Source organism: Ursus maritimus, unplaced genomic scaffold (genome assembly GCF_017311325.1).
Source record: "Ursus maritimus isolate PB19 unplaced genomic scaffold, ASM1731132v1 scaffold_2, whole genome shotgun sequence".
Lineage (NCBI taxonomy): Eukaryota > Metazoa > Chordata > Mammalia > Carnivora > Ursidae > Ursus > Ursus maritimus.
Genome location: NW_024424452.1, coordinates 62,755,611 through 62,782,661, shown reverse-complemented (window position 1 = coordinate 62,782,661; position 27,051 = coordinate 62,755,611). Strand labels below are relative to the sequence as shown.

Genomic DNA, 27,051 nt, shown 5'->3' with positions numbered 1-27,051 from the left:
TTTTGCATTCCCGCCTCCCCCGAGTCCTGGGGACCAGAGGCGGTGCCGAGCCTGGGGGCGGTTCCTTGGCAGCTTAGATTCTTGTCAGAGCCAGACTTTTGCTCCTGGGCTCGGTTTGCATCATCCCCATCACACCCTCGGGAGAGAGGAGCCAGCCCCCTTTCAGCCTCAGCTTCCGGCACGGAGCCGACCCCTCCCCCTCCCAGGCCCCTTCCCCTTCCCTGTCCCTCTGTGGCCCCCCGGATCTTGTTAGTCTTCTCCCTCCACTCCGCAGAATTTTCTTTCTCTCTTCCTCCTCTTCTCCATTCGTCGTTTTATGTTTCCCACTCTTTGAGGAAGGATGGTTGATTTGGAGAGCGAAGTGCCCCCTTTGCCTCCCAGGTACAGGTTTCGGGATTTGCTGCTAGGGGACCAAGGATGGCAAAACGACGACAGGTGAGTGGTGCGGTGCAGTCTTGCTCTGGCTGTATGGCTGAAAAGGAGACAGAGGTGGGGAGGCTGAAGGGGGGAAAGGGGAGAAGGAAAAGGGAGACTGGGGGAGGGAGTGAGAGGGACTCTGATTTGTCTCTCCATTTTGACTGTATAGATCAGTTGCCATAGATAAGGAGCTCTTCCTTTTCACTTTCTTATTCTTGCAAGGCATTTATTGCATTTATTGGGTGCTTACTCTTTTGTCTATCTGCGCTTTCCTAGGGTGTGTATAAGGCTGCTAGGAGAGGTACAATACATCCAAATGGCACGCAGTGTCAGTGCCTCATAATTTTTATTTTTTCCCTTAAATTTGAAAATGTATCCAAGTTGATTGAAAAGCACATAAGAAACTTAAAATCTCTTGCACCTATTTACTTATTCCTTGTCAGTGTTGTCTTGTTAAGGTGTTCACCTGCTACTGGGAATTTTATGCTCTTTAAACATTTGGAGTTATAGATAGGCAATTGGTTTCAATATGTAACAGGTAGTTAGGGAAAATGACGTTGTCAATTGAAAATGCTCACGTTGAACAGGTAACTGTGACTGTGATTAGTAATGGTGTTTGTATAGCATGAGCCAACCTTTTTGTAGTTAATATATTTTTAACCAAACTAGTATGTATGTTACAAGATTAAAACTAAGTTTCCAAAACTAGAATGTTTATTACTAGCAAAATATTGCTCATGTGTTTTATCTATAGCATCACTGCTTTGCCTAGTCGAACTTCTGAAATTCATCTGGCTATCTGATTCATTATTTAAAAGGCACGTTTCATGTTTCATTGAATTTAGTATTTTCTGGAATAATAATTTCATGTATCACATGCCATATATTTTTGTTTTTAAATGATCTATGCATACTAACTAGGCTCTTAATTGAAATATATCCTTGAAGTTCAGTTTGGTATTAATGTTCTATTTTAATTACATAAAAGATCCATTATTAGTCCTATTCAAAAATCTCATCCCCATTCAGCACTGGGCAAATACTCTCCTTCTCTTCCTCACCATTTCAACTCCCAGTACCAACTGCTGTCTCTGCATACAGAGGCTTTTATCTTGGGCATCAATTTTGCACTTCTTTGGTCTCATATTAGTAATTTAAAGGGATATGGATGTTTCTCAGAGGATAATATTTCAATGAGACCTCTTTTTTTAAGACAAAACACATGATTCAGAATTAAAAGAACAAATGCTGGTTTACCAGTGTGCTTGGAAAGTAAGGTGTTCTGGGTGACTGAAGATAAGGAAATGAATATTTAAACAAATCACAAAGCTAGTTGACATTTAGATAAACTGTATTAGCCTGGTTAAATGGCTTATCAAATGCACCATCATGATTATAGGGATGACATCTATATTTATTACTTCAGGACCTTAGGATCATTATGTAGAATAGAAATCCTCACTTTAGAAAGTGTGAGATGGACCGAATTCACAGAGGATATATTTTGGACTTGGTAGTGATAATATTGTTTGTTTTTTAATATTGTATCCAAGATGTTAATTGTTCATGAGGTTCCCTTCATTTTTCTAAGGGTGCTGAAGATATATTCAGTAATTAGGAATCTTGGTTAGTTGAGTACTACTCAAGTAAGTCACTGCTATATTAAAAAAAGTTTTATACATTTAGTTAAAATATCTATTATAATAGAAGTTTATGCTAGCCTAAGTTTAACTTAAAATCTGGGCCATCTTTACTATTAAAATGAGGTATTAGACATTAAAAAAATTGTTCATCCAATTGACTGATTTTGTGGCTTCATGAAATCTCAATATTTAGTTTTGGTTCCATTTGTTGTCCTTCTTTGACGGCAAGATCCTTGGGTTAATTGTGACTCAGCCTTCGATCCTTTGCTTATTTTCTCATTATTTGAGTCTCCTTGGGCAAGTCATTCGACCACAGTGAAATTCAATAATCTTATTTCTGTAAAGTAGAAAATTAACGCTTAGTTGGCACTAAGCACTGGCTAGTCTAATATGTTAATTATGCTAATGGTGTGTGTGTATGTATGTATGTGTGTGTGTGTGTGTCTGTGTGTGTGTGTCTGTAAGGGTTTATGTGTGTATGTGTGTATTTTAGGAACCAGTAACTAAGTTTCTGGGAAATTAAATGCTTATCCTGGTAATATATCTTATAAGTGCAAATATGACACTTCAGTTTTGTTCTTTGTGACTCAGATTCCTTAAGAAGCTCCTAAATTCTTTCCAATTAATTTGTTTGAATTTGTAAGAATAATTTTGCAGCATCTAGCACAGTTTAGGTGCTCATTAAATGTTAGTTCCCTTCTTCACTTCTAATTAGCAGTTTTCAATTCTTTTCCTTATTTTTCTTCAGAATTCTAAATTAATCTGCAGTAAGTAAAGTCATCTCTTTTGTCTTTATTGTTCCTCTTTGCAACTGAGTCTGAGTAGCCTTCTTATTCGACTCAGTTATCATGGACTCAGTTCCTTGGAGCTGAAGAGAAAACATTCTTTCATAGAAGAATAGGTGGATGGTTTATACCAACAGATGCATTTAGAGCTTTGTCCATATTCTCTAGGCATTTTCTATGAATATTCTCTGCCTGAAGTTTTTATTTTTTGTTTTGTACCTGCCCCCCCCCCCCCCGCCCCCCGGCCCAGTCTCAGGGGCTCCCCAGGTCTTGGAGAACAAGCTCAAAGAGCCACTGAGTAAATGAGTAAATAAGGAATTGTTAGATAGATGCGTTAGCTTTCTAACTCCTTGGTTGGGATAATTCTGAAACATGTTCTACACTGTGTCCAATGGGACTAGCTCCAGTTGCCTGTAATTGGTTTGATATTACAAGCTTTATTGGCTTTCTTCCCTCCTTCCCCTACTGGTATTTTCTGGGATCAGTTCCCAAATAAACTACTTATGCTCCAATCCTTATCTTAAGGTATGCTTCTGGGGGAATCTGAACCAGGATTGGGTATCTTCTCCATCTAGAGTCACATCCTAGAAATGATGGAGGAATCAGCTGATGGGAAAGTAGACAGTTTTACCTTGCTCTTCATGTTAAGAATTTTAAGTTAAGGGACACCTGGGTGGCTTAGTTGGTAAGCATCTGCCTTCGGCTCAGGTCATGACCCCAAGGTCCTGGAATCAAGTCCCACATCGAGCTCTTTGCTCAGCGGAGAGCCTGCTTCTTCCTCTGCCCCTCACCCCACTCGTGCTCTCTCTCTCTCTGACAAATAAATAAATAAATAAAATCTTTAAAAAAATAAAGTAAAAAAAATTTTAAATCTTAATAGAGCATGATTGACTGTCATGTGAAAATGAGTAAAGCATATGATAGATGTGCAGGAGTGTGGTGAAAGAGAGAATTTTGGTGGTCTCTATACCATAGATTTTCTGTGAACTAACCTTGGATAGTCCACTTAAATTTACCACCTTTTAGTAGGGAAACACATGCTTAAGTGCATATGTAATGTACATGTGACACATATATGTATACACTTCGTGTGTGTGCGTATGTATCAATGTCATCTTTACATAATTCCCTCTCCCTGATTTGCATTCTGATAACCTTTTCTGAGTAGGACATAAAGGAACAGAGTTAGACATGGCATTGCAGAGAACTGCACATTTAGCACATGAATAACATTAGTTCTTTAAGGCCATGAAATAACTTTGAGAGTTGCTAAATGAGAACACTGCTAATTCCTAGAGATGTCTGCTGCACTTATGACTCACGTTTATTTCTTTGGCATCCTGAATAAAACACAAAAATCTAATTCAAGTGGCTCATGAAATATTTCTTAATGGTCATTTATCCATTCAGCTAATATTTGACTACATGCTGCATCTCAGGGCCTTATTAAGTTAGGTTTTAAGACGAATGTAAGCAAGAATGTGAAGCAGTGCTTGGTCAGGAGGTGTTCACAGATATGTTTAGAGATAAGCTCCCCTCCTGAATATTGACGGTATTGTTTATGCTATGATAATGTTTTTGCAGAATTTCAATTTTGAGACCGTCAAGAAGATCATACACCCTTTGTAGGATAGTCAGTGTTGCTTGAAAATAAAGTAGCTGAAGTCACTGTATTAGGGATGGCTCAAAATATTCTATATATTTTGAATCTAATGTTTAGGATACTTAGTATCTTTAGAGTTACTTTATGGTTAAAAGTAATATGACTAGACACTGAATTTAACTAGTTTATATGGAAGCCATTCTGTAATATGTAGAATTGTTCCAGTGTTCATATCTATTTTCTGTTTTAATATTTCAATGATTCATAAAACAATAGAGATTTAGAATGTTCTCTTGCAGTTAAGTGTTGGTAAATTTCAAATTTTAAATGCCTTAAGACAGTTAGAACAAGCCCTTCTCATCTTCATCATGACTTAGTAATTTTAAAATTTGGAACACAATGCACTTGATGTGGATAAATTGTCATGACTGTTGATAAATTACTGTTAGTGGATAATTCTTAGTTGCAGTCATACAGGAGTAGGGCTTTTATTTAATTAACATCATTCAGTTTTCAAATATCCAGGCAGTTGTTTCAACTCCAGTAATTTTAAGCGTTATCTTTCATATTTTATAGGTGGCATTTAAAAGTAATGTAAGCAAGTCACCTAATGCAGTAGTAATTGAAAACATAAAAGGATTTGAACAAAGAGTGCAATTCAATGAATTAATAGTTTAAGAGGTATTTATAAAATGGCGAAAATGTTTGGGTAGCTTTTGGAGTATGTGTAATTTTAGATATCATACAATGCAAATATATTAATTTACATAATAAAGTTAAATTGGAAGAATGGGTTGGGAATGGCACATTTACATAACCTACCAATTTTATCTCCCTTAATAAAAGTATATATTATTTTGAAAAGTTGCCATTTGATGTAAAGTACTTATTCTAAACTTGTAAGTTCGGGTTTAAATACACTTTTAAAGTATTTTGTGTTAGTAAAACGAATCAAATATTATTTTTACTGTTTAAATACATAGTGGAATCAACTTTGCACATGCAATATCTATAAAAATGGTTTAAGCATTTACTGTTCAGAGAATCTAGATAATGCTGTATTTCTTAACCCTGTCTATTATATTAAGGGAAAGCTCCATGAATAAGGAAATTTAAAAAAAAATTACCTACTGCTGAATTAGGTAATGGTGCAAAAAATGACTTTAGATATATATATAGTGTAATACGTAAAATGAAGAGAAATATACATTTTTAATAATTTTCGTTTATCAGTAGTTATAAGAATTCAGACATTAATATTTTATGTAAAAATGTGTTTGACTTCTTTCTTTTGACCTGATCTTATAATTGAAATGTGGCTTTTCAGATTACATAGACTTTTTTTATTTACTTACTTACTTACATGGAATTTATTTTTAAAGTTGGCACCATTTACCCACTCTCATATATATATATCTCCACTTTCTATATATGCTTATGTGTTAGTAATACCTCTTCAGTGAGTATTACACTTGTAACTTTTCAGAGTACTTTTACATATAAGAAGTCTTGAATAAGGAAGTTTAGAATGTAGAAATTTCATTTTCTGTATAAGTTATGTGACATTTTAAGGAGATTAAACTTTTCTTTCTTTCTTTCCTTCTTTCTTTCTTTCTTTCTTTCTTTCTTTCTTTCTTTTCTTTCTTCTTTCTTTTTCTTTTTTTTTTTTAGAGAGGGAGGGGTACTGGGGCAGAGGGAAAGGGAGAGAGAGAATCTTAAGCAGTCTCCATGCTTGGCATGGACCCTGATGTGGGGCTCGATCTTATGACCCTGAGATCATGACCTAAGCCGAAATCAAGAGTCAGATGCTTAACTGACTGAGCCACCCAGGTGCCCCAAGGAGATTAAACTTTCTACTAAATAGTTTCTCAATGGCAGCTTCAAGTTCGTCTTGAGGATGGGTGCAAAACATACTTCTTTTTGGATGATGAAGAAAATGATTTCAGCTAACTTGTTTTTCCAAAATTATTAACACACTTTTGCCCTTCTCTGTTAGTAACATAACTCAACTTCTGCAAAAATGTATTTGAAAGTTAGTATAGGAAATAATACAAATGAAGGCTAAACACTTAGAGCTTTCCTCTTCATTATTAGTACAAAATAAAAATTAAACTAACGGTATATTTAGTCATAATGTGTATCTGTAGCTTAGGCCATGCTTTTATTTTCTTATTGTTAATAGTGGATGTGGTATTTTTATTGGCTTTTCCGAATCATGTTCTTGTTTATTAAAATGTGTTACATGTTCATAAATCGCTTTGTCCTTGGTCGTTCATCTGTTTTTATCAGCATATTTATGTATTGCCAATGTTGTCTTACTTTTACACCATCCTTATCTAAGTTATCTTTAGAAAATGGAGCAAAAAGAAATACTTTTTCAGTGAAATCTAACCAGTGGCTTTATATATTTATAGTTTGAAATTAAGTTAGTTTGACCTCTTGAGCAATATTTATTTATTTTTTTTTGAAGTTTGTTTGTTTGCTTGTTTATTTATTTAAGTAATCTCTACACCCAGCATGGGGCTCACACTCATGACCCCCAGATCAAGGGTTGCATGCTTTTCCCCCTGAGCCAGTCAGGCACCCCATGTGAGCAATATTTAATACATTAGATCAAGATGTTTTTGAGCTAATGCGTTGATGAGAATTAAATTGCTAATTAAAATTAAAGTAGTAGATAATGATCCAGAAAGACCATTACTTCTACTTTTTGACAGTCCTTGACTCAATATGGGTATTTATTTGTATTTTTTTAAAAGATTTTATTTTGAGAGAGAGAGAGCATGCACAAACAGGGGAAGCAGCAGGCAGAGTGAGAGGGAGAACCAGGCTCCCCGCTGAGCAGGGAGCCTGATGTGGGCTCGATCCCAAGGATCATGGCCTGAGCGGAAGGTAGATGCTTAACTGACTGAGCCACCCAGGTGCCCCTATTTTTATTTTTTTAATAGATTATGAAAAAACCAATTCCTTTCACAAGGATCTTAATCATCAGATAGCAATAAAGTTGCAATGTGAGAGAAAGTCATTTGGAGCACAGAGTGAGAAGACAAGGCACTGATAACATCTCATCCTCAGTACAAATTCAGAAGTGGTTGTGTGGAGTTGTAGAAAGTGAGATGTAAGTGATGTCCTGGAGGGGTAGAGTAGATACGGGTCAGCAGGGCCAGAAATGTCTGATTGGCATATATCTCATAGCAGAGTGACCATGTGCTTGCTTGGGGCAGATAAATAAAAAACCCCAGCTCTGTGAAGGCAAAGAAAGCGCTGTGAAATTGGCATTGGGTTCTTTGCATCTGATCATTTGGAAGCATAAGAGTGGATTAGAAATATCTGAACTTGATTCCTCAGTAACTAGATATAACTATAACAAGCAGACTCTTAAAGAGAATCTAAGATGTAGTATAATTTCAAGAGAAAAAATAAATCATTTATGTAAACTAATTCAGTGCACCAGTGGTATTAGATTTATTTGTCTCCTTTGCCTGGGAAGTAGAGATGGGTTTGGAGCTGGAGAGTGAATCAGAGGCTGTAAAAGCCCTAGTTGCCTGAAAGGAAAGGGAGGAAATGCTCCTGGGTATGGGAGAAAAGAGGGGGACTGAGGACAGTGAGATTTCTTTCCACAATTTTCTCTTGGATCAATCATATTTATCTTTATCTTTTTCTGACAAATAGAAGTAGTAAAGGTAAACAGAAACAGAAACCCTGGCTGTCAGGCTTGGCTGGTCTGCAGGGGACTGTGGCTGGCAGCAAGTCCTTCACTCTTTGACCCTTTCCTGTTTCGAGTTTTCACTGGGCTTCTCTTTGGAGCTGTGCTTTAGTACTCTGCACTCCTGCAATTATGGCATGGCTTTAAAGAGTGAACATCATGCCCTCTGTGTATGAATTCCTTGAACTCAGAGCTGTATTACTTCCAATTTTCACAGTATGTAAATATGTATAAGAAATGGATTTTGCATACAAAGCCAAAAAACAGTGAATCTAAGAAATAAAAGACTGCTTGTTCTTGGCTTTCTTGCACTGGACTTTGCATCAAATCATAAAGATGAATTGTTAATACAGGGGCACACTTAGCCCATCTTTTAAATCAGTATGTGAACAAGGATAAAAGAGGATTAACGCATTTCAACCTCATTTGACTCCCTGTGGGAAAACTTGTAGATTGTCCACATATTGCAAACAACCAGTTATTAACAACAAGGACCAGATGTGTGGTTTAATAATGGACAGCCTGCTGTCTCAGGCCTGTCAAAAAACTGAAATACCACTCGATCCCCTAGGAATCAGATAGGGTGATTGGTAAGCTGCACAAGTACCAGTTAGGAGTGATGGCAATGACTTTAGTCACTGCCATAACATGTGGTGATTATTTTGGCAAATTATAAATGGAAGCTTTCAGTATTTTGTTTCTTTTTCTTGCCTATCTCTCCACAAGGGTTCATGTGCATTTAACCAATTTTTGCTGAAAATACAGAAGATCAAGTGAAAATGGATGATACTGCATTAGTACTTATAAAGGCAGGGAACATTTATCAAGAGCTGAATGCATGCCACGTATTGTTCTAAATGTGTTACATGTGTTATTTTATTTAATCTTCACACCAGCTTGAGGAATTCTGTTGTTTTCCCCTTTTTATAATGAATTATCTGAGGTACAGAAATACATAGCTTGTTCCAAGTTACATAATCACAAGAGGTAGAACCCGAATCTGATTATTATGCCCATCAACTATGTTTATAATGTAAACAGATGTGATTTAATGTTACTAATTAACAGGACAAAATGTAAACAAATGTAAAGGCTTTTAAATGTAGAAAAAAATCATATAGCATCTATATTGCTCTGGGCCCATATTGCAATAATTAATTCAAAAGAAAAACTAGGGAATTTTCAAAGATGGTAATATTTTCTGGGAGAAAATTTTTCTTTAAATATAAAGCATTGTTCTTTTGACAGTCTGGAGAGAGTGGATTAAAATAGGAAATTAGTAAAACAACTAAAACAGATTTTATTTGTTTGTTTAAACAAAACCAGAATGTGGATGAATCAGAAAGGCATCATAGGAGATCATATAATTAACTTACCAATACTCTTAAAGCATTCACTTAGGAAGCTTTGGCTAAGGTCATCCATTTCCCAGAGTCATTGCTACTTTAGTTAATCTATAATTACTTTCTTTAGATATGGTGTTTTGTTTGTTTGTTTTTTGATGTTCTTTGGTAGAACTTTTGAGTTTCCTACTTATACTTCTACTCTGTAAGGTATTTGTACCTGGGTGAAATTAATTTTCTCAACCACTCTACTGGTGATAATGAAAACTCTCTTGCGGAGATGCTATGAGGTTTAAATGGGGTAATGTGAAGTTATTGACTGTGAGCTTAACACTTAGCCCTACCTATGAGTTTCATCTATTCCAAAGAAAATTTGCAATGGTTCCTATAAATACATGTAATAGCTTAAAATAAATAGAAAATACAGCAGAGAGATAAGATAATAAGGGGAAAAATCCAAATCAGGTGTAGAGTTGGTGCACAATGTGAATTCTGTGAGTTCCTATATCATTCCTGGAAATGGGCCACAAAATTAGCCAGAGCAAAGAAGACATGATCAGTTGCATAAGATGAGAAATATACTAGTAATTCAAGAGAAATACAGCTTTCCTTGGTGTTCAGATTGAAAGGACATTGCTCCCATGGATCTTCCGTTACTGTATGGTATCCTCATGCACTCTCCTATCATAAAAGAATAGCAAGTTTCATAAGGCTTTTGTAACATCCTCATTGACAGGTACTGATATAACTAGAAAGAACTACTCACTTGAAGTAGATTTTTCAGGACACTTATAAATGTATTTCAGTTATATCTTGTAGGACAAAAACGGAAAACACTTGAGATTACTGATGGATTATGAGCCTTTCATGTATCTTTGTTAAAACCTTTTTTATTGGTCTATACTACTCAAGGCAATCTATAGATTCAGTGCACTCCCTGTCAATATACCAATAGGGTTTTTCACAGAACTAGAACCAATAATCCTAAAATTTAAATGAAACCACAAAAGACCTTGCATAACCAAAGCTGGAGGTATCACAATTCCAGATTTCAAGACATGCTACAAAGCCATAGTAGTCAAAACAGTATGATACTGTCACAAAAATAGACACATAGATCAATGGAACAGGATAGAAGGCCCAGAAATAAACCCGCATGTATGCGATCAGTTCATCTACTACAGAGGAGGCAAAGATGTGAAACAGGAAAAAGACAGTCTCTTCAATAAATGTTGGGAAGACTGGACAGCTACATGCAAAAGAATGAAACCGGGCCACTCTCTTACACTATATACAATAATTAACTGGAAATGGATGGAAGACCTATATGTAAGACCTGAAACCATAAAACCCCTAAAAAAAATAGGCAGTAATCACTTAGACATTGACCTTAGCAACATTTTTCTGAATATGTCTCCTAAGACAAGGGAAAAAAAAGCAAAAATAGACTACATCAAACTGAAAAGCTTTTGCGCAGTGAAGGAAACCATCAAGAAGATGAAAAGGCAGCCTACTGAATGAGAGAAGATATTTGCAAATGGTATATCCAATAAGGGGTTGATATCCAAAATATATAAAGAACTCATACAAGTCAAATACCAAAGAAACCAAAATAATCCAAATAAAAATGAACAGGGGGCCTGAATAGACTTTTTGCCACAGAAAACATGCAGGTGACCAACAGACACATGACAAGATGCTCAACATCACTCATCATCGGGGAAATGCAAATCAAAACCACAATGAGATATCACCTCACATCAGTCAGAATGAATAGTATCAAAATGACAAGAAATGACAAATGTTGGCCAGGATGCGGAAAAAGGGGAACACTCGTGCACTGTTGGTGGGAATGTAAATTGGTGTAGCCACTGTGGAAAACGGAGCTTCCTCAAATAATTAGAAATGCCTTTTAATCCAGTAATTCCACTATTGGGTATTTGCCCAAAGAAAACAAAACACTAATTAGAAAAGATATGTGCTCCCCTGTGTTTATTGCAGCATCATTTACAATAGCCAAGATATAGAAGCAACCTAAGTGTCCATCAGTAGATAAATGGATAAAAATTTACACACACACACCACACACACACACACACACACACTCACACACTGTAACATTACTTAGCCATAAAAGAGAATGAAATCTTGCCATTAGTGACAACATGAATGGACCTAGAGGGTATTATGCTAAGTGAAAAAAATCAGACAGAGAAAGACAAATACCATATGATTTCACTTATATGTGGCATCTAAAAAAACTAAATGAATGAACAAACAAAAACAGAAACAGACTCATCAATACAGAGGGCAACCTGGCTTTTGCTGCAGGCGTTTGGGAAGGCAGGTGAAATAGGTGAAGAGGGTTAAGAGGTACAAACTTCCAGTTATAAAATTAAATCACAGGGAAGAAAAGTACAGCATACGGGATATAGTCACTAATACTGTAATAATGTTGTATGGTAAGATGGTAACTACACTTATCATGATGAGCGTTGCATAACATATAAAATTGATGAATCACTATGTTGTACACCTGAAACTAGTATGACATTGTACATCAACTAAATTTCAATTAAAAGATTCACATAAAGGAAATGGGGAGAGCATCAAAACCAAACATGGCCTATTTCATGATAGTTTTAAAAACATGAATGCATTCACAAAACTAAATTTAGTTAAACTAAAAATACCCCCCCAAAACTTAAAAAATATAAATGGATTTGATTAATAATTAAGAAAAGCAAAGAATTATATTCTTCATTGCACACCTGAGGTGTAAAGATTGTCAGTAGAGGCTGGAATGGGCATTGCTTTATGGAGAGTGTACAAAGATTCTAACCAAAAAACAAGACCGAATTGTGGTCATTCTCACCTCCTCACATTGGATTAATTCATTTATTTTCTTTTCACACAAATGCCTAAAGTAAATATCATTGAATTTAACGTTCCACTAAGACTTTGTAAGTATTTATTTATGTAGCTTTATATATTTACATATACATACATAGAGATATATGTTAAGGACATAATTATATAGCAGACTTCTGGTTGGTAAGTAATTGATAAAAGTAACCCCAAACTAGGGGCGCCTGGGTGGCACAGCGGTTAAGCGTCTGCCTTCGGCTCAGGGCGTGATCCTGGCGTTATGGGATCGAGCCACATCAGGCTCCTCCGCTATGAGCCTGCTTCTTCCTCTCCCACTCCCCCTGCTTGTGTTCCTTCTCTCGCTGGCTCTCTCTATCTCTGTCCAAAAAAAAAAAAAAGTAACCCCAAACTACAATATTTTTTCAACTTACCTCTCACCACCAATTTCACTGTAGTCTTTCTGAATTCTCCATTTCAAAAGTTTGCAGTGGTTTTGTGCTGTTTTTTTGCTTGCTTTCCTACGTTCTTGATCTCCATGTATTCTTTTTTGATAGGCTTTCACTCTCTTTTATTGAAATGAATAGAACACTTGTCAGCATGCTTCATGGTTCCAAGTCTGTTCTATGCATCCCACCTCTAATCTCCCATCGCCAGCTCAATCCTCATTTAATTCTTGCAACTTCACCATAATCTTCTTAAATGTGATTTTAACATGTATTCATGTTTTAAAGCTAATGCTTATTATATGAAATTTAAGCCACTGAGTTCAATATTCAAGATTTTCATTAATTGATTACTTGATTAATTCTTCCTAAACTGTTTTTTCAAATTTAATCACTGCAGTTATTCACCGAAATCACCCCTCACCTCACATGCTGATACCTGCTGCTCTTTGCTTGTATCATCCCATGAATTTAGGCTGTCTTGCATCTCTTCCTGTCCATGTCATCCCCTTTTTCATGAGTGGACCTCTAGGTGGACACAGAGCCAGAGTTACTAAAGACATTTTCCAAATCAGGCTATTTAATATAGTTTACTTATTTTAATGTTGTTTTGCAATTACTCTCATGTTATTTTATGTACAACATGTAACCTTTTGGAGAAAAGCCATGTCTTCAGTTCATTTTGGATCCTCTTATTTATTAAACGAAGCAGTTTACACAAAGACTTCTAGAATTTCAGTTCTGTAATATAAGGAAGGCACTTTTAAAAGGAACAAAAAAGTTAAAGCTGTGAATATATATGTGTGTTGCTTATATACATATATACATTATTATAGTAAAAATGGAGGTCATTTAAATTTGAGATTACATTTCCTCATGGAAACATGAGCTTTTTTAAAAGCTCATTCTAAAACCAGGTATGGTAGTTTAAATCATTTGACTTGAAATGCCTTTCCCACATCTAGTTTGATATTCACTAGGAGCTTTCCTTTGGAAATGGCGAAGCTGAACGTGCTTCAGTCCATAATTCATAAGATGACAGTTCAAATGACTGTTAAAGTGAATTCTGAAATTTGCATCGGGAGCAGCTCAGTGAAAGCCATCAATCTGTTTGACAGCCAGTGGTGCCATCGTCCAAGGGGCTTGTGGAGGTGTGAAAGATCAACTTCATCTCATGCTCAGTAAGGTAGTGGTAGCAATACTTACATAATTGGAATGAACAGAAGGAGGGTTGTTTTTTTGTCTTAAATCTTGTAAAATATTTTTTTCTTATTGAAGAACGGTGTTGACAATAGTTTACAGTGTGTTTAATTTTGCCATGTTAATATGAATAGAATGATTTTCTTGAGGAATAAAAAACCTATGTGAAATGTATCGGTGATAGTTATCTAAACATGTTCTGAGTCTTTGAATAGAAGGCACATTATTCTAAAACATGTATATTCCTATTATTATTCTGTTTCCTAAATCAGATCATTACCTACTTATAATGGTGGTATGACCACTTTTGATTTAACTTCATTCCTTTTCAGTACTAGAAAGAGGCTTGTCTATATCTCTTTATACTTGTAGCTTTATTACCACATGGAAAGTAGGAGAGAGAAATTCTAATCACTTATGGAATTATATAATTAAATTTTGCTTAAAAAAAGACTAATTAAGATGTTCATTATAAAATTGTTCTGACTTGCTGATTCTATTCCCCCTGCAACATGTTGCAAGTAATGTTTCCTTTTAGTAAACTCACATAATGAAGTAAGGGGAGGCTCCTCTGTGCATCCCAAATTGTGTTCCAATAGAGGTGTGATGATGTATGAAAAGTACTTGAAAGATGTGATCCCACACTCACACAATCCTTGAGCTTGTGTTGTCTTGGAAAGATAAGACATACGAGATAACTACTATATAAATTAGAACATGGTACAAGGGACAGTACTATGGGAGTATTGGAAAAGCTTCTTGGAGGGGCACCTGGTTGGCTCAGTCGGTTAAGTGTCTGCCTTCAGCTTGGGTCGTGATCCACGGGTCCTGGGATTGAGCCCCGCATTGGACTCCTTGCTCAGGAGGAAGCATGCTTCTCCCTCTCCCTCTGCCCCTCCCCCCTGCTCTTGCTTGTTCTCTCTCTCTTTCTCTCTCTCTCTCAAATAAATAAACAAAATTAAAAAAAAAAGCTTCTTGGTGAGTTCTAGGGAGAAAGTTAATTTTATATATTAGAATTCATTCATTAGACATAAAGTAGTAGTGTCTAACACAAAAATACAGTGGATCTTCCGCAGGACATATGTAGGAAAACAGTCAATAAGCAGACTAAATTGGAAACAATATAGGACACATGAGGATAAATAACAGGTATTAATAGTTTTGGGGGAAAACTGTAGGAGAATTTTATTGGCAAGTGAAAGAGTTCAATTTTTTTTTGTTTTTGTTTTTGTTTTTGTAGACAGGGGAATTGTTGAAAGGTATTGAATAAGGAAGTGGCATGGTCAAGGTTGTAGCTCCAGTGGAATTATTCTTTTGGAACTATGTGGAAGGGTTTGGAGAAAAGAAAAGTGGGAAGATTGAGCTACTTTAATAGGCTAAAAAGGTAGAGCAGGGAGAATGAAGATGGCAAAAAAAAAATACATTAGAAAACTTTGGAAGTGTCATCAACAAATTTGAGAATGGATTAGGGTGAAGGATATCCGTGTTTTGAAATGAGAGGAAATATGAAAAAAGTATTTGCCATGTTTGTTCAATGCAGCTTGATATTCTTTACTTGGATTATAAATTCTAGGAGGTAACATTTCCAATATGTAGTATCTAATTATGCCTTGCATAATGTCCAGGAAAGGTGAGATTTTGTATGCTCACTTTCATTGATCAAATGTAATTCGGTCCAACAAACAATAGTTAAGGCCTGACCATGAATTGTGTTATGTGCTCATATCTCTGAAAACAAAGAATCAGATATTCCCAGCCTTTCACTTATCTCAGAAAGGGAAGAAGGTCAAATAAACAAGTAATTATTATATAGCATACTATAGAAAAATAATATAAGTATAAACTATGAAACTACCACAGAGGAAAAACAATTATGTGATGATATTGTGTACAAATAATATGTACACACAAAAACTACTAAATTGTAATTTGACATTTTAAAATTTATTGTTTTTGTATTCTTCATAACATGAGTGGAAAGGTAAAGCAATCCCATGAGCACTTTATAGGTAGAAACTCAACTAAAAAGAACTTTAATGCCTGACACAAATAGCAGAAATTCTCTATTGATTCTTTTAGCTGCAAATTATAAAAAGCACTCTAAGATAACCTCAATAATTAATACATTCAACAAAACAAGAATTCTGGAACCAGAGTAGTTTCAGGGTTGACTTTAGAGCCCAGGATATTTCCATTTTTCCCTTGGCATCTCTTGACAGGTATTATTTTTCTATCTATGACACTGGTCCCCCTTGGTTCCTGAATGGCTGTTCCAGTTCCAGGTTTGGCATACAATGACAAAGTCCAGAGGTGGAGAAAAGCATTGACCTGTCCTTGTCTTATGCCCTTATTTAAAGTGAAAAAATTCTTGCCAGAGGCATCCCAACAGATTTACTCTCATGTGCTATTGAATAGAATTGGTTTTGTGCCATGCCCAAATGAAACTGTGGTAAGGGTAACAAGACCACGGTGAATACCTTACAATAGTTCCATTCAGCCTCTGGGACTGAAGATGAACCCAGCCTCCTTGAAATAACTTTGCCACTTTGAGATATATGAACAAAATCAGATTTGTTTTTGGAAGAAGTCTCTCTCTCTCTCTCTCTCTGTGTGTGTGTGTGTGTGTGTGTGTGTGTGTGTGTAAGTGAGGAGGGATGCAGATTGGGCAAAAGATGGTGGCTATCATGAGGTAGGGAATTCAGTTCCAGTTCCAAGTATAATTTCAACTTAAAGTATACTTTTTAAACCATTTGATTGTTTTCCTTCACTTCTGAGCAGCTCTCAGAGGAAATTATAATTTCGGTAGGTATTCTAAGTCTCTTGATAAGCAGAATGGCTCAACATGTGAGTGTTCTCAAATTCCCTTATGGAAATCATAATGTTAATAAACACTACATGAGCTTGTCACTGGGTCCTTTGGAAAATTGTATGTCACTCTAAATTGCCCCTGTGGCATGTTGATTAATGAGCCTTGCGAATGCAAATCTTTTAACAAAATCAGAGTTTATATATGTATTGAGGAAGTTTTGGTATTTTCAGTGCTGGGTAGTAGATGATAGGAAGGGAATATATATATAAGCTGTAGCTGAGGTGAAATCTTCCTTACTGGCAAGTAACCTTAAAATACTAATTTAGAAGCAGCAACTTTGTTTTGCCTAAAATTTTCAAGTAGACCAACCATCAGGGTTATGAGTAATGGAACACTTGCCCACACCAGCCCCCTAACTGAAAAGTCATTCTTCACCTGGAAGAGCATATCCCATATTATCAGAAGACCATGCAAGTAGATACTGATGGTCCTCCCAGTTTCAGGGAATAGCAGGAGGGCCAGGTTCTAGAAGAGGGGGTAGAGGGTGGGCTCGGGGCCATCTTCTAAAACCTAGCCTGCATCTCAGTGACTATGGCACTATATCTCTTTCTTGTAATCAATCATCTGACAATTCTAATTTGTCCTGCTCATTAATAAATATATTATCTGGCAGTAGCAGGCATTTGTTGATCACTTATGGCAGACTGTAGGATTTTTATATAATCTCCCCTCCTCCCCTCTCCCTGCTGTCCTTTTATATTTTTGCTGATTTGGCATATTTAAAATTGATTATGTGAAAGGCTATAACTAATCAAGTGTGGGGAGAGGTAAAGCTGGACAAGTAACATATACTTAGCTTTATTCCTTTTAATTTCTATTTCAACATTTTGGTGATTTCCCTAAGTCTAGAGGGCCATACTGTTTTTAAAACAACAATAGCTCTAAAACTGTGTTCTTTGGGATTGAAATGAAGAAAGCAGAAGGAAAGTCAGAGTTATTTTATTAAAAAAATAGCTTTTAGAAGGTTTATAGGAGCACATCCTGGTGATGCTTAGTAAAAACTGATTTAAGTATTTAAATGCCTAAAGTAAAGAGCTCTTTTATTTTTCAATGAAAATTTATTATTATGGTCATTTTTCCCCAACCAAATGTTTACTGCTAACATGTGGAAGATCAGAAAGCATGGCTTTTCTATGTACAGAAATTATATATAATTAATCATCCAGCATCAATTATTTAAGGAACAATTTATCATCTACCAACCACCTATCTGTCTTTTTTTTTTAATTTTAATGTTTTTTTATTATGTTAGTCACCATACAGTACATCCCTGGTTTCTGATGTAAAGTTCGATGATTCATTAGTTGCGTATAACACCCAGTGCACCATGCAATACGTGCCCTCCTTACTACCCATCACCAGCCTATCCCATTCCCCCACCCCCCTCCCCTCTGAAGCCCTCAGTTTGCTTCTCAGAGTCCATAGTCTCTCATGCTTCATTCCCCCTTCTGATTACCCCCCTTTCTTTATCTCTTTCTTCCCCTACCGATCTTCCTAGTTCTTATGTTCCATAGATGAGAGAAATCATATGATAATTGTAGTAAAGAGCTCTTTTGATGAAATGGGATGAGTATGGTAGATTATAAGTTCAATGACCAATACAGTGAATGAAAGGGACCGTTAGATCTATTCAAAACACCTCTAGAGATCCAAGAATATAAAAGATATGCATGAGTAGTCAAATATAATAAGTATTAATGAATATAATAAATGTCACAAACACCTATATTCATAGCGCATACTTTTATGGGGAAGGGGCAACTTCTAAGATTGAGGATGATGGGGTGGTCTCAGAAGGGTTGGTGCTCGGTTGGGTAGACACCTCGAAGATAGCAAGTATTAGTTTTATAACAGAAAAATAAGGCAACATGTTATGTTTAAACTTATTTGAAAATTCAGTTGCTAATAAATTTTTGAAATAATTTTATTCTTTTATTTTAAAAATCAAGTTTGGACCTTTACTACTTGTGGAGTACAAGTACTATGCTAAATAGTTACTTTGAGAACACTTTTTAATACAGTTGGGACATTTTAAGGAACACATAAAATCTTTGACTGTTAACTCATATAAATATGTATATACATATTTATTTTGTATAAATTGACCTTAAGGGTTATGTTTACATGAATAGAATTATACTAGAGAAGATACAGTTTTATTAACTGCTTTCACTGAACATATTGTTAAGTACATCTACTTAAATCTGTTAAGTGAAATGTATCTTTAGATTCTGAAACAAGATTACTTATGATTGTATAGTATACCATAATATGAATGTATTATATTTATTTAATTAGGTGTTATTGTTGTTAGGCATTTAGGTTGCTTTCATGCTGCTATAGTTTTTCCTTTAAGTGCTTATAGGCATCTCTAAGGACCTACTGATGATTTTCTTAAAATTAATTTTTAGGTGTGAGATTACCCTGTCAACGAATAGAAACAGTTTATATGGCTTTTAGTGAATATATCTATATTGCACTACAGAAATATATTTCAGTTTCTATGTCTAATAATTATTTCATGTATTATTATTTGATAAAAATTAATGGTGCCCATAACTATACAGATTCTAGATCATTGCAACATGGTTGACTAGCGAGCTCTATATTAGTCCTTTTTCCTTTCCTTGTGAATCATCCTTGTCTCATTATATATTTACTTTCTTTGTGTATTTTCCTTGTTTTATTTTATATTTGTATCATTGGCCAAATGAAAAAAAAATAAAATAAAAACAAGGAAATTGACATATCAGTGCATGCATTAGGAACAGCAATAAAAGTTACTGCTTTTTAAAAGTCTCAAAAGTGCTTACAATGTTTTTGTTTGCTAAAAAAATCTCTATTTTTGCTGTGTGCTGATAAGAAAAAAAAGGAAAAAGATGAACAAATCACACTTAGACCTTACCCTGTAGGAAAAGCTGATGATATACATGAATAATATTCAGGTTTTATTATTTCAAGTAAATCATCACATTTGTGGCATACTGTACCTGAGACAATAGGGCAATAGCTTTTACTTTAAATGTTTTATTTGTTTTCTGGGTTTTTTTCCTACCTCTTTAACCCATGTTCAAATACTATCCCTGCAGAATTTGAGCTGCAAAAGCTGATATTCAAAGCAGTTTAGTTTAATAATAAGAGAATTTGCCCCCACCCTGACTCAGCTCACAGGAAAAGTTGTTTCAAGTATTGATTATGATGATGATGATTATGATGATAGTAATTTTTCCGCACTATCTTATCAAGCCAAGAGTCAGCCAGGCATTGGGCCAGAGAGCTCTACTGCTTTTGAAAAGATGAATTCATTTTTCTCTGGAATGAATTAAATAGGAGCAGTGGAACATGTCAGTATGTCAAAACAGGGTAATTTAAGCTGTCTTAGCTTTGTAGTGGACCTTTATTTTATTTTATTTTTTATCATGTTACACTTACCTAGACCACTGGATAGACCATTTAATTCTTAAAGCAAGTATCAAAGAGTTGGTATTACATGTGCTATGGGTTATTTGTGGCACTTCTTTTCATTAAAATAGTAGTTAGAATTTAAATGAAAAGTTAAAATAAATAATTTTTCTGTATTGAATACTTATATAAACATGTGTCTATAAATTATTATAATTAAAGCCTGAGGAGATGAATGTTATAAGCATCCACCTAAATTAGGACTCTGGAATGAAAACATGATACTTAGCAATGTGAATAATGATAGAGAATGTTAATAAATGATAATACTTCATGAATTGTGGTATTATGGTATGCAACTTAATTAAAAGGGAAAGGTCATGTACTTTTAATGTCACTGTAGTATAGCTGTTGAGAGCATAATCTCTTAAACAGCTCTTACTGCTGGGCTTGCGTCTGTCCTCTAGCATTTAGTGACTGTGTAGCTTTGGGCAATTAGTTAATCTTTGTAGTTATCAGTGTCTTCATCTACAAGATGAGGATTATAATCTTATTGTCTTTGGGAGGTGAGATAATCCAGGAAAAGTCCTTAGCTCACTACAGGTAATAATTACTGTTAAATAAATGTTGTTGTTTTTTGTTAATTTATTAGCAGTATGTTAGAATTTTTAGGATACCTAGTCAGGCTTTCGAAGTCATCAATATGTTATTGATTTTTTGTTATGATTTAGAAAAATTATTTTTGAAAACACTGATTTGTGAAAAAAGCATTTTAAATATATGAAGTGGTTCTGTTAAAGCTTTATTTGCACTTTTCTACATATAGAATATATCTTACATTTCATTACATAGCTGTCAGAAAAGTGAAATATTGATTCTTGATAGCAAAAGTTAATTGCTATTTCATGTTTCATAAGCTCTGAGTGTGTTTTAACAATTATTATGGTAATTGTGCTTTGGGGAGTCAAGCTCCAAGATAAAGAATTCTTTCATTACTTATAGACAAGAGTTTTGTTCTCATATGAGCACTTATTAAATACACTTAAAAGATCAGGCAGAGAGCCCATGAAAAATAGTTTGTAATAATAGGATATAGTGGAAGAAATTGTGAATTGTACCATTTACGGTTTTAAAAATGTTTTCTCAATTTTAATTTTAGTAGCTGTCTAAGCTATTTCTCCCTGGCTATATATTTCTCTTGTCTTCCTGAAAACTCATGTTTCACAAGAGAAAAGGTGACTGGCTATTGGTTCTACTAATAGGATAAGAAGATGACTCAGTATCAAATCGGTTACTGTCCTTAATGGTAATAGAAAAGAATACTAATGTGTAAAAGAAATGTTATTCTTCTGGCAACGAAAGAAGTCAATCAACTATTATCAAAGTAATTTAAGCCCCCAAATGATCAAATTCTTAATATCACTAATAGTTTTAAAACTTTAAATCAACAGTCTAAAAATCCCATAAGGTTTTTTTAAAAAAGATTTTATTTATTTATTTATTTATTTATTTATTTATTTATTTATTTGACACAGAGAGAGAGAGAGAGAGCACAAGCAGGGGGAGCAGCGGAGGGAGAGGGAGAAGCAGGCTCCACGCTGAGCAGGGAGCCTGACATGGGGCTCAGTCCCAGAATCCTGAGATCATGACCTGAGCCAAAGACAGATGCTTAACTGACTGAGCCACCCAGGTGCCCCAAAATCCTGTAAGTTTTTAAACAAGCCTACAAAATGGGAAGTTTAGTAGCAAGAAGAGAAGTGAAGAGATTGATTAGTGCACTCATTATATTATTAAGAACTTAATAGAGTTGAGATTTATGTGCATTTAAAATAAGTGTTTATCTTTGGATTTATAAGCATTTAAATATTTTCCAAAAGATGATGTTATTCTGAATATACTAAAGATGTGAAAATGCATGTATGTATTTAAAATACTGCAAAAAATGTTCCATTACCTAGAACTAAAAAAAATTGAGCATCATCAATGTTTATTATTTTTATAAAAATATTGTTCGTGGGATATACACAGTAAAGTAGTTGCAAGTATGAAATGTATCTAAAGTTTTAAGTCTTGGACCTTTAGATGAGCTACTCCATTCCCATTGTATGAATTCCTAAGACTATGTTCAAGGAGTTGAATTGATAAATCTAATAGATGGATGAATGAAAGATTTTTTTTCATTAAAAAAGAAAATTTTTCTAAAATAATTTCATTTCCTTTGTTGCTCTGTTGTTCATAAGTTACAAATTCATTTGTGATCTTTATAATGAGCATTACTTTGAATTAGTTAGCTTTCTCTTGGCCATAATAAATAGTTCAGTCATTTCCACTAAATTGGCCAATCAATTCCATTCGTTTGGACAATTTGCTTATTGGGGTAGGCAGAATGACAAAGGGAATTCATTGGTATTCATTGTTCAAGTAAATGTGCCTAGTCTGAATAATCAGAATATAGATCACATCATGTATAGGAAATCTGTAAAGACCTTTATGTTTCTTGTGCTCCCTTCACAATTTATTTACTCACTACCTGTTACTTGGTGTGCTAGTCCCATCTATTCCTGGAAGAAATAATTTGTGTAAAGTATTTGACACAGAGCTGTTAATTTTCTTACCTTTCTGATTTTTCCTATTCCCTTTGAACTTTATTCCTCTTCTTCCTTTCTTTGGATATACTTCATTTTTACATTGACTCCCTTGAGTTGTCATTTTTTATATATCTCCCTATTCCCTCCAGTTGACCCCAAGTTCCTTTTACATCTTACTCTACTCATACTTGGAAATAACAAAGTCAACAAATACTGAGAGGTCAGTCTCTTCTACCTGGGAATGATCTTTAGACTGAACAGAACACAGGTATGGTGAGCCTTCTCCATGGGGCCAGGTCTAATGGAAGCATCTTCTTTACCCAGAATTCATTTTTGCAAAATACCCTTCTCCCCTCCCCCCTCAAAAAACAGTGTTTGTTTTGTTTGGCCCCTAAGCAAAGTCTCCTGAATACTCGATTGGGTGATAAATCACACACTTTACTTATACTAGGGTAAAACATACCCAGAGTTCCATCTGGAATCTTGAAGCCAATTAATTTTACTCTCAGTCCCAAGGTTCCTGGTCTAGCAAAGCCTATCAATTTATTATTAAAATAAAATTTGATTAGAAAAAATTGAGAGGATTTTTTTGGACAGTATCTCTATCACTAAAATGTTTCGCTATCTAATTTTCTGAGAATATGTTCATTCATCTGTACTCTGTCTCATCCTCATACTCTGCTGAGTTAACTGTCCAGGTACTGTCCTTAGCTAATGCTTTTTTCTTTTGAGCCTTCTGGAATTCCCACACAATCATAAATAAATTTCTCTACACTCTAAGTATTTTTCAAAGAGAGTTCACTCCATTTGCTTATTTTAATAGGAACTAAACTGTAACATTAGAATCTTTTCCTTCTGTTCCCCCGTGTCTGGGACTGAGTTTCTGTTCTCACACATTATAGACCGTTGCATCTCCTTATCTTTGAGATGTATGCATTTATATTACGACCTTTGTTTTTTCCTCGTTACTGTGTTCTGTCAACCTTTTGGTGATTACTCTGTACTCCTGGGGGGTATGGGGGCAGACTTCCATTCTTTCTTCTTCTCCCAGATTCTGCCATTACTTCTCTGTTTCTCCCAGATTCTACTATTACTACTTCTCTCAGATTCTCCCAGATTCTGCTATAGATTCTGCTATATTGTTATGTTCTTTACCTTAGTGAACAACCAGTTCAGGACCCCGTCTTAATAGTTTTTTTAGCTCGACGACTTTCATGTCTAGTTTTCTTCAGTATTCTCTTGTCAGGCTGGACCCTAGCATAACATAATTACTTTACTTCTGGTAACTTACACTGTAACATCCCGCTGTCTCACTGATTGTACTTCTGGCCCATACGCTTCCTTATGAACATTAATGTGATTCAGTCTTACATATCATGAAGATCTTCAGTCCTTTCTGCTTCCATACTTCTCTTCCATTCCTTTGTAGCATCTGTTTTTCTTTTCTGCCTCTTATTTACTCTTCTATCTTTCACACTTTCTTTTGTCTTACTGCTCCACTGACACTCTTCTTGAAGTTCCTGATGCCAAATCCAACGAACAGTTTTCTCTGATTCTCCTCTTGTTCTTTCTCGAAATTTCCTTATCTTAATTTGTATGTCACTCTCCTTTAGTTTACGTCCTGCCTATTCTTTCTTAGTTTTCCTTTATAGGTGTCCCTTCTTCTACCTACTTTTAAGATTGGGTTTTACCAAGAATTATCCCTTGGTGTTTTGTTCTTTTCACTTCTTATCTCTTTCTAGTTTGCTTCATTTAAATTTCAGTAACTTTAACAATATATTGATGATTTCCAGATCTTTATATTTGTCTTACTCCTCTATTCATAGCTCTAAAATTATACACACTCTTTTCCACTGAATGTCTTTGCACAATTGTCCAACAGACTCCTTAATCCGGAATGTCCAAAATCAATTTTACCGTCTTTTTAAAAAATTATTTGAGAGAGAAAGAGAGAGAGAGAGAGAGAGAAAGAAAGAGAAAGAGAGTGGCAGAGGCAGACTCCCCACTGAGCAGGGACTCCAATATGGGGCTCGATCCCAGCACCCTGGGATCAGGACCTGAGGTGAAGGCAGATGCTTAACCTGCTGAGACACCGAGGTGCCCCATCTATTTTATCATCTTAAAACTACCTTTTCTCTTGTATTTTCTCTTTTGGGGAGTGGTAGCAACACACAACCAGCCACCCGAACGAAGGTAGAATTAAATTCTACCTAAAGCTTAGTTTACTACAAGTTTCATTGATTCAACTCATAGATGGCTCCTATAAATGTCTTTATGTTTATATTTTAGTTCTTACTCTTATAATTGATGTAGTTGTTATTCTCATCTGGATTATTGAGAAGTGTCTTAATTTTTCTGCCTCAGGTTTTCCATCTCAGGCTCCTGCCTGAGAATTCCTTCGTTTGAAAGAGTAACCACTTTTGGAGACATCCCACTTCACCCCAATTCTGCCACTACATAGCCACCCATATTTTTGACCAGCTATCACTTATCTTTATCTCAGCATTTTTAGGAAGACTTTTTTTTTTTTTTCTGTAGATCTCTATTCTCTCTTCTATATTTTACTCTTTCCAAACCATCATACTTTGTTTATTCTACTTTATCTAGTTTGGATAAGCTGAAGCAGCTGACATGGTTCATCTGTACCCTGGCCTGATGCATCATTGCTGTGTAAATGGTGTGGTGGTGAGAAAACAATTCAAGGTGCTGAGCCTTTGAACCAAGCCCAGTCCAAGCCGTCCTATCTTAAGTGTTTGCTGGAGGCACTAAGGTATAGTGGCCAGGACTGAAGAAATGGCAACTTGACCTTCCTTGGTAAGGCAGCTTGCATAACTTGCCCTCCATCATCCTGCCTAACCCCTAAACCTCACCAAACCTTAGCTCCACTTAGCAAATTCATTTTACTTGTTTGCATAAGAAAGAAGATAACTCTTTGTTGAATACCAAAGGTCCCCACATTAGACATTGCATTTTTGACCCATGTCTTTACTTATATACTACCAGAGGTTACAATTTATTTCTTACCATACAGAATCTAAACAGAGAACACAACATGTCAAATAGAGTGATGTGCCTTTCCTTTGTTTTTTTCCCCACCAGATTTTCTTCCCCCTACTTTTTTTTTAAGTTTAAGATAACATAGAAATTTAAGGTAATAAATAGATAAAAGGATGCAGAGCCTAGAATCAAGGAAGCTGGATGTTTTTAGATCTGTACAGCTACTTCTGGGGTACTTCCTCCTGCTCTAAGTAATATGGATTGGAATCTATTCACGGACTTTAGCTCCTTAATACACCATTATACAACATTACTCTATACCAGGCATTCTTCTCTAAGTGCTTTACATGCCCCGTGAGGAAGTATAATATTATCTCCATTTTATAGATGAAGAAACTTAGTCATAGAGAGATTAAGCGACTGAGTGATAGTTATAAAACTAGAAAACGGCAGAGCCAGGAACTCAAACCTTATTCTTCTTGACCATTAGGTTGTGCTGGAAGAAGTTAGGAAGATTAGGAAGGGAAGATGGGAATAGGGGGACTGCCTTTGGTTTATTTTTCTAAAATCTAGTGTTGTTAAATAGATAATAGATGTTAAATAAATACATGTTGATTTAGAAATATATAATAAATCTTTTTTAAAAGAGATTTTATTTATTTATTAGAGAGAGAGAGCAAGTGAGCATGAGTAGGGGGAGGGGCAGAGTGAGAGGGCAAGGGAATAGAAGACTCCCGGCTGAGTGCAGAGCCTGATGTGGGGCTTGATCCCAGGATCCCGAGACCACGACCTGAGCCGAAGTCAGACACCTAGCTGACTGAGCCACCCAGGTGTCCCTATAATACATCTTTTTAAGGGAAGCTTTCCTGAAGGACTGGCAGTAGTGGTTCTCCCACAGAGTCTTCTTATGAGAGCGTTTCAATTTTTCTAAAGTGTGAAAATTTAGACATTTGTAATGCCCATAATTCAACTCTTATATCTGTTCACGTACACATTTAGTATAATTTAAGACCAACAAAATGGAAGAATTTTTTTCTAAATATAATAAGATATAATGGAGGAAAGATAAATTGGGTGTTTTTATAAGACACTACTTTTAGCAAATACTTTTTAGATTAGTTGAAGATAAGTTGTATTTGACTAGGACTCTCTCTGTCAGAAAATTGTTGTAAATGCATGAAAGCTAA

At 35.4% G+C, this 27,051-nt stretch overlaps 1 protein-coding gene across 3 annotated transcripts in view; it reads left to right on the top strand.

Moving 5' to 3' along the window:
• The first annotated feature begins 340 nt into the window (after positions 1-340).
• The window catches only part of KCNT2 (potassium sodium-activated channel subfamily T member 2), a 344,368-nt gene continuing 317,657 nt past the window's right edge, over positions 341-27,051 (top strand). For all 3 annotated transcript variants that reach the window (XM_008710517.1, XM_008710516.1, XM_008710515.1), the window contains exon 1: positions 341-435. In XM_008710517.1, coding sequence (XP_008708739.1) covers positions 341-435 — 95 coding nt within the window. The remainder of the gene's footprint in view (positions 436-27,051) is intronic.